Source organism: Salvelinus alpinus, chromosome 4 (genome assembly GCF_045679555.1).
Source record: "Salvelinus alpinus chromosome 4, SLU_Salpinus.1, whole genome shotgun sequence".
In the NCBI taxonomy this organism is placed as follows: Eukaryota; Metazoa; Chordata; class Actinopteri; order Salmoniformes; family Salmonidae; genus Salvelinus; species Salvelinus alpinus.
The window spans coordinates 30,951,699-30,960,233 of record NC_092089.1 but is presented as its reverse complement, the minus strand read 5'-3'; the positions used below and the strand labels follow the sequence as shown (position 1 = coordinate 30,960,233).

Below are 8,535 nucleotides of genomic sequence, written 5' to 3'. Positions count from 1 at the left end.
CTACTATACACTATCCCCAAAAACCATCAGCCCATCCCACTATTTTGGCCCTAAACGATCCTATAGCATTGCAGGCTGTCAGCCTGGTCGGGTGGAACCCTTCTCTCAAAACTTCCTGTAGACCTTCTGCACTAAAATCTCTCACACACAAATATTTGCTGCTGCAACTACCATCTATCTACCTTTTGTGATTTCCACTCCATCAGTGCAGTTGATCACCATGGCTATTACGCTATAAATACAACCTTTCTAAAAACGAATCTTCTCTGGCTCTCTCTTCAGGCCTACTCACTGGTGGCCTCCCAGTCGACTCACTCACCATTGGGCTGCTCAAGCCATGAATTGACCCTTTCCATCTTCAGAAGTTGCAGCTTTCAAAGACTTGGCCTCTATTGCTTGACCTGTCATTATATTATATTGCTAGTTTGTTTTTTGCTCTTCAAGTGCTTTGAGACTCTATGGAAGGCGCTATAGAAATGTAATCAATTATTATTATTATTATAACCTAGACTGCATATTGTCAAAACATCACAAATAAACAGACATTCAAGTATGCTTTTTATTGTCATGCAATTTTCTCTCATGGCTTAGCCTATTTGTTTTAATGGAAAGCAGATGTGAATATGACAGTGGCTGATTAGGAATACAAAAACTAAAATGGTGGTCAATCCTACGTTTATCTGACTCTGGTCCTTGACATGCTGACAACTGTAGACTTTCCCAAAAGCACATTGTCTAAACATAAACTGTACTGTAACAATTTGAAATCCTCATGGTCCCATTTGCTCCTGTTTTCCAGGTTATCATGGTGTCTGATGTTCATCTCCAGATCTGTGGACTGATGAATTCTCCAAACTTTTAAGTACCAATCCCTTCATGTGCTTCCTGCTCCTCTTGATTCCCACAAGTCTAACTACGAAACCAAACTTCCCACCTTCAGCACACTAGCCACAGTCGGGCTAGGGTTCTTCCACTATGCTCACATTATTTCCTGCCCAGTATGGAGTGAGGTCACTCTTCAGGTTGTTCCTCCGTATTCTGGTATGCGGCGACAGAGATGGCGCTGTAGGGGTTCAGGACCATCTGGGCACAGCGCACTATGGTGAACAGCAGGAAGGAACAGAGTAGGAAGACAAAGAAGAGGGCAAAGCCCAGGTCCACGTCCACCTCCATCCTGGCCACCGGCAGAAGAGGAGGGTCCATGACTTATCGTATTCAAATGAGACTGATGCAGACTGACAAAGGTAAAAAAAAATATATATAGGTAGAAAAACTTTTTTTAACGTGTCCTTTGCTGCTTGGTGTTGGACAACACTGGAATCCAAACTTTCTCTCTCTCTCTCGTCCGTCCTTGCTTTTGTGTCTATCTACTTGTTCTAACAACCTAGAATCGTAGCTTGTTCTAATGAAGGGTCTTAATGCTGTCTCCTCTCGCTTCAATGCCTTTCCCTCTGGACCATACTGCTCAGGGTCCAGCCCCCTCTCTCTCGTTCTCAATCTGCTCTCTCTCTCTCTCTCTCCTGTTGTCTCTCTCCTCTCTCTCTCTCTCTCTCATCTCTCTCTCTCTCTCTCTCTCTCTCTCTCTCTCTCTCTCTCTCTCTCTCTCTCTCTCTCTCTCTCTCTCTCTCTCTCTCTCTCTCTCTCTCTCTCTGCTGTCTCTCTCTCCTCTCCTCTCTCTCTCTCCTCTCTCTCTCTCTTATTTGCATAGGGTTGATGTACTCTCCACTTGTGTGAGTGTCTCTCTAGTGGCATCAGAGTACAGGAGGCAATCTGCATCTTTTTGGTCAGGATCAGTTTCCAGCACCGTCTCAAGTGAATTGCCACCAAGGCATCATATCCTTTTTCAATTCCTCTACCTTCATTTTGTCCTGATCAGCTTTTCTTTCATTTTGATTGTTTTGTTGTCAAACTAAGTCTATCTTCTCTCTCTCTCTCTCCCTTTCTCCTTATCTCGCTCCCCCCCCCCTCTCTCTCTCTCTCTCTCCTAGGAGTCCTACTCAGTGGCCCCTACTTTATCCCCAATGTCCCTACTACCCAATCCACTCTACTGTAGGCCAGCTATTCTTCAGGCTTCAGCATGCAGAGGACACGTGTACTCACACCTGTGTCAGGTAATGGTATATCTATAGGAAAGTGAAGGTGCATTACAGTGTTTAAACACCTCAGCAAAACACCAACACACAACACAGCTACAGTGTCTCCTCTCCATACTGTATATGCATATACATCCCTATGGACGAACACACATGCACAGTGGTCTAATGTACAGTCATGTATTTGTTTACCCACAGATTGACAGTTGTTTGCTTTGTTTCTCCCTTCCACCCAAGTCTACGTTTCCAAGTCTACGTTTCCACCACAGGGTAGGCATCATGCCACGTGCTGTACCCCCTAGTCCTGCCTCCTGCCCCTCCTGCTGGTTGTTGTTGCCTCCTGGGGAGTTCCAGAGCCCGGCCTGTTGCCTGGACTGAGTCCTGCTGGCTGTTGTTGCCTCCTGGGGAGTTCCAGAGCCCGGCCTGTTGCCTGGACTGAGTCCTGCTGGCTGTTGTTGCCTCCTGGGGAGTTCCAGAGCCCGGCCTGTTGCCTGGACTGAGTCCTGCTGGCTGTTGTTGCCTCCTGGGGAGTTCCAGAGCCCTGCCTGTTGCCTGGACTGAGTCCTGCTGGCTGTTGTTGCCTCCTGGGGAGTTCCAGAGCCCTGCCTGTTGCCTGGACTGAGTCCTGCTGGCTGTTGTTGCCTCCTGGGGAGTTCCAGAGCCCTGCCTGTTGCCTGGACTGAGTCCTGCTGGCTGTTGTTGCCTCCTGGGGAGTTCCAGAGCCCTGCCTGTTGCCTGGACTGAGTCCTGCTGGCTGTTGTTGCCTCCTGGGGAGTTCCAGAGCCCTGCCTGTTGCCTGGACTGAGTCCTGCTGGCTGTTGTTGCCTCCTGGGGAGTTCCAGAGCCCTGCCTGTTGCCTGGACTGAGTCCTGCTGGCTGTTGTTGCCTCCTGGGGAGTTCCAGAGCCCTGCCTGTTGCCTGGACTGAGTCCTGCTGGCTGTTGTTGCCTCCTGGGGAGTTCCAGAACCCGGCCTGTTGCCTGGACTGAGTCCTGCTGGCTGCTGTTGCCTCCTGGGGAGTTCCAGAACCCGGCCTGTTGCCTGGACTGAGTCCTGCTGGCTGTTGTTGCCTCCTGGGGAGTTCCAGAGCCCTGCCTGTTGCCTGGACTGAGTCCTGCTGGCTGCTGTTGCCTCCTGGGGAGTTCCAGAACCCGGCCTGTTGCCTGGACTGAGTCCTGCTGGCTGCTGTTGCCTCCTGGGGAGTTCCAGAACCCTGCCTGTTGCCTGGACTGAGTCCTGCTGGCTGCTGTTGCCTCCTGGGGAGTTCCAGAACCCGGCCTGTTGCCTGGACTGAGTCCTGCTGGCTGCTGTTGCCTCCTGGGGAGTTCCAGAACCCGGCCTGTTGCCTGGACTGAGTCCTGCTGGCTGCTGTTGCCTCCTGGGGAGTTCCAGAGCCCTGCCTGTTGCCTGGACTGAGTCCTGCTGGCTGTTGTTGCCTCCTGGGGAGTTCCAGAACCCTGCCTGTTGCCTGGACTGAGTCCTGCTGGCTGCTGTTGCCTCCTGGGGAGTTCCAGAACCCGGCCTGTTGCCTGGACTGAGTCCTGCTGGCTGTTGTTGCCTCCTGGGGAGTTCCAGAGCCCGGCCTGTTGCCTGGACTGAGTCCTGCTGGCTGTTGTTGCCTCCTGGGGAGTTCCAGAACCCTGCCTGTTGCCTGGACTGAGTCCTGCTGGCTGCTGTTGCCTCCTGGGGAGTTCCAGAGCCCTGCCTGTTGCCTGGACTGAGTCCTGCTGGCTGTTGTTGCCTCCTGGGGAGTTCCAGAGCCCTGCCTGTTGCCTGGACTGAGTCCTGCTGGCTGTTGTTGCCTCCTGGGGAGTTCCAGAGCCCTGCCTGTTGCCTGGACTGAGTCCTGCTGGCTGTTGTTGCCTCCTGGGGAGTTCCAGAGCCCTGCCTGTTGCCTGGACTGAGTCCTGCTGGCTGTTGTTGCCTCCTGGGGAGTTCCAGAGCCCTGCCTGTTGCCTGGACTGAGTCCTGCTGGCTGTTGTTGCCTCCTGGGGAGTTCCAGAACCCTGCCTGTTGCCTGGACTGAGTCCTGCTGGCTGCTGTTGCCTCCTGGGGAGTTCCAGAACCCGGCCTGTTGCCTGGACTGAGTCCTGCTGGCTGTTGTTGCCTCCTGGGGAGTTCCAGAGCCCTGCCTGTTGCCTGGACTGAGTCCTGCTGGCTGTTGTTGCCTCCTGGGGAGTTCCAGAACCCGGCCTGTTGCCTGGACTGAGTCCTGCTGGCTGTTGTTGCCTCCTGGGGAGTTCCAGAGCCCTGCCTGTTGCCTGGACTGAGTCCTGCTGGCTGTTGTTGCCTCCTGGGGAGTTCCAGAGCCCGGCCTGTTGCCTGGACTGAGTCCTGCTGGCTGTTGTTGCCTCCTGGGGAGTTCCAGAACCCTGCCTGTTGCCTGGACTGAGTCCTGCTGGCTGCTGTTGCCTCCTGGGGAGTTCCAGAGCCCTGCCTGTTGCCTGGACTGAGTCCTGCTGGCTGTTGTTGCCTCCTGGGGAGTTCCAGAGCCCTGCCTGTTGCCTGGACTGAGTCCTGCTGGCTGTTGTTGCCTCCTGGGGAGTTCCAGAGCCCTGCCTGTTGCCTGGACTGAGTCCTGCTGGCTGTTGTTGCCTCCTGGGGAGTTCCAGAGCCCTGCCTGTTGCCTGGACTGAGTCCTGCTGGCTGTTGTTGCCTCCTGGGGAGTTCCAGAGCCCTGCCTGTTGCCTGGACTGAGTCCTGCTGGCTGTTGTTGCCTCCTGGGGAGTTCCAGAACCCTGCCTGTTGCCTGGACTGAGTCCTGCTGGCTGCTGTTGCCTCCTGGGGAGTTCCAGAACCCGGCCTGTTTCCTGGACTGAGTCCTGCTGGCTGTTGTTGCCTCCTGGGGAGTTCCAGAGCCCTGCCTGTTGCCTGGACTGAGTCCTGCTGGCTGTTGTTGCCTCCTGGGGAGTTCCAGAACCCGGCCTGTTGCCTGGACTGAGTCCTGCTGGCTGCTGTTGCCTCCTGGGGAGTTCCAGAACCCGGCCTGTTGCCTGGACTGAGTCCTGCTGGCTGTTGTTGCCTCCTGGGGAGTTCCAGAGCCCGGCCTGTTGCCTGGACTGAGTCCTGCTGGCTGTTGTTGCCTCCTGGGGAGTTCCAGAACCCGGCCTGTTGCCTGGACTGAGTCCTGCTGGCTGTTGTTGCCTCCTGGGGAGTTCCAGAACCCGGCCTGTTGCCTGGACTGAGTCCTGCTGGCTGTTGTTGCCTCCTGGGGAGTTCCAGAACCCGGCCTGTTGCCTGGACTGAGTCCTGCTGGCTGTTGTTGCCTCCTGGGGAGTTCCAGAACCCTGCCTGTTGCCTGGACTGAGTCCTGCTGGCTGTTGTTGCCTCCTGGGGAGTTCCAGAGCCCGGCCTGTTGCCTGGACTGAGTCCTGCTGGCTGTTGTTGCCTCCTGGGGAGTTCCAGAACCCTGCCTGTTGCCTGGACTGAGTCCTGCTGGCTGTTGTTGCCTCCTGGGGAGTTCCAGAGCCCTGCCTGTTGCCTGGACTGAGTCCTGCTGGCTGTTGTTGCCTCCTGGGGAGTTCCAGAGCCCGGCCTGTTGCCTGGACTGAGTCCTGCTGGCTGCTGTTGCCTCCTGGGGAGTTCCAGAGCCCTGCCTGTTGCCTGGACTGAGTCCTGCTGGCTGTTGTTGCCTCCTGGGGAGTTCCAGAGCCCTGCCTGTTGCCTGGACTGAGTCCTGCTGGCTGTTGTTGCCTCCTGGGGAGTTCCAGAGCCCGGCCTGTTGCCTGGACTGAGTCCTGCTGGCTGCTGTTGCCTCCTGGGGAGTTCCAGAGCCCGGCCTGTTGCCTGGACTGAGTCCTGCTGGCTGCTGTTGCCTCCTGGGGAGTTCCAGAGCCCGGCCTGTTGCCTGGACTGAGTCCTGCTGGCTGTTCTAATCTCAGTTACGGCCTGATCGTCACCAAACCCCTCTTTAACTATTCATGGGACACAGGTGCCAAGTGTGACTGAGTACGTCCATCTGTTTGTCCATCCCCAGGGGGGTTGGGAGTGCCGTCCAGGAGAGGTGAAGAGAGGGAGGGAAGTGAGAGAGAGAATGAAGGAGTAGGGGAATAATTCTCATGTCATATTCATGTTCAGACCACTAATGATGTCACACAGACTGGATGTCACACAGAAGAGTGTAAGATGTAAGGAACATCCAGGTACAATCCCACCAGAGTGATACTACTGACCAACCTGAGAAGGAAGGAGTAATCCTATCTGCCCTACTCCAACACCTCCAGCATTCCATCCCATTTCCCCCCCAGGCTGTGAACGAGAGAGGAGGAGGAGAGGAGGGGACGAGGGGAGAGGAAACTGATCCTTGGCCATAGATCTGTGTTTCTCTGACCACTGATGAAGTAGGAAGGGATGGAAATGGATACAACCCAATCAAGGCAGAGTTGGATTTTGTTTCTTTGCCAATTAAGTAACACAGACCACATGTAAAGAAGTGAATCGATGGATGATAGATGGATTGATATCACTTAATGAAGTTGCAGCAAGTTGAGAGGCTCTGCTGCATAATCGGTTAAAGTATATTATAATGGTGCGTCTTTGTTTATATGTGTGTGTACATAGGGAAGTAGAAACTAGTGCATATTGGGTCTATCAGCTCTCTTCCCCTACCTAGTGTTCATCATGTTTTAATTTGAACCTTTATTTAACTAGGCAAGTCAGTTAAGAACACATTCTTATTTACAATGACAGCCTACCAGGGAACAGTGAGTTAACTGCCTTGTTTTGGGGCCAAACATCAGATTTTTACTTTGTCAAGTTGGGGATTCAATCCAGCAACCTTTTGATTACTGGCCCAACGCTCTAACCACTAGGCTACCTACCACCCCAGGATGTGTTGTGTACTACACCACTTGTCCTACAGCAGTGTCTAGTGTTCATCATGTGTACTACACCACTTGTCCTATAGCAGTGTCTAGTGTTCATCATGTGTACTACACCGCTTGTCCTATAGCAGTGTCTAGTGTTCATCATGTGTACTACACAACTTGTCCTACAGCAGTGTCTAGTGTTCATCATGTGTACTACACCACTTGTCCTACATCAGTGTCTAGTGTTCATCATGTGTACTACACCACTTGTCCTACAGCAGTATCTAGTGTCCATCATGTGTACTACACCACTTGTCCTACAACAGTGTCTAGTGTTCATCATGTGTACTACACCACTTGTCCTACAGCAGTGTCTAGTGTTCATCATGTGTACTACACCACTTGTCCTACAGCAGTGTCTAGTGTTCATCATGTGTACTACACCACTTGTCCTACAGCAGTATCTAGTGTCCATCATGTGTACTACACCACTTGTCCTACAACAGTGTCTAGTGTTCATCATGTGTACTACACCACTTGTCCTACAGCAGTGTCTAGTGTTCATCATGTGTACTATACCACTTGTCCTACAGCAGTGTCTAGTGTTCATCATGTGTACTACACCACTTGTCCTACAGCAGTGTCTAGTGTTCATCATGTGTACTACACCTCTTGTCCTACAGCAGTGTCTAGTGTTCATCATGTGTACTACACCACTTGTCCTACAGCAGTGTCTAGTGTTCATCATGTGTACTACACCACTTGTCCTACAGCAGTGTCTAGTGTTCATCATGTGTACTACACCATTTGTCCTACAGCAGTGTCTAGTGTTCATCATGTGTACTACACCTCTTGTCCTACAGCAGTGTCTAGTGTTCATCATGTGTACTACACCACTTGTCCTACAGCAGTGTCTAGTGTCCATCATGTGTACTACACCACTTGTCCTACAGCAGTGTCTAGTGTTCATCATGTGTACTACACCTCTTGTCCTACAGCAGTGTCTAGTGTTCATCATGTGTACTACACCACTTGTCCTACAGCAGTGTCTAGTGTTCATCATGTGTACTACACCACTTGTCCTACAGCAGTGTCTAGTGTTCATCATGTGTACTACACCATTTGTCCTACAGCAGTGTCTAGTGTTCATCATGTGTACTACACCAGTGTGAACATCACACTGACCCAAGCAACATCGTCATTCAACTCCTTTATTTTGATGCTTACTGTATTTACAGCTGAATTCAGACAAGCAACACACACTTATACACACACACACCACAAGATACACAACCCAGACACCAACAATCCTCCCCTTGCACTCTCACACACTCATCAACAACACACACATACACACTCACACACACACACACACACACACACACACACACACACACACACACACACACACACACACACACACACACACACACACACACACACACACACACACACACCTTCCACTGGCAAGGAATGTGCAGGGCTGATTTCAGAATCACATGGTTTGGACTATACAGTCTTCAATTACAAATTGTGTGACATGTTTCTACTATTCCTTCCTCTCTTTTGGAGGTGTGTCTCGCATGGCAGTTGCAAATGATGATGTCATCCTGAACGCAGTCCAGCTGTGCCCAT

At 52.2% G+C, this 8,535-nt stretch overlaps 2 protein-coding genes across 2 annotated transcripts; both read right to left on the bottom strand.

The window, feature by feature from the left end:
• Nucleotides 1-697: 697 nt before the first annotated feature.
• On the bottom strand, nucleotides 698-1,205 carry LOC139572312 (cortexin domain containing 2). Its single transcript, XM_071394999.1, has one exon. It carries the CDS (start codon nucleotides 1,201-1,203, stop codon nucleotides 1,012-1,014), a length of 192 nt encoding a protein of 63 aa, XP_071251100.1. The 5' UTR covers nucleotides 1,204-1,205; the 3' UTR covers nucleotides 698-1,011.
• Nucleotides 1,206-2,281: 1,076 nt separating this feature from the next.
• Nucleotides 2,282-7,825, bottom strand: LOC139572560 (protein FAM186A-like). The gene is made up of 2 exons (XM_071395271.1): nucleotides 7,807-7,825; nucleotides 2,282-6,006 (listed from the first exon to the last, which is right to left on the bottom strand). The coding sequence occupies exons 1-2, from the start codon at nucleotides 7,823-7,825 to the stop codon at nucleotides 2,282-2,284; spliced, it is 3,744 nt and encodes a 1,247-aa protein (XP_071251372.1).
• Nucleotides 7,826-8,535: the final 710 nt, after the last annotated feature.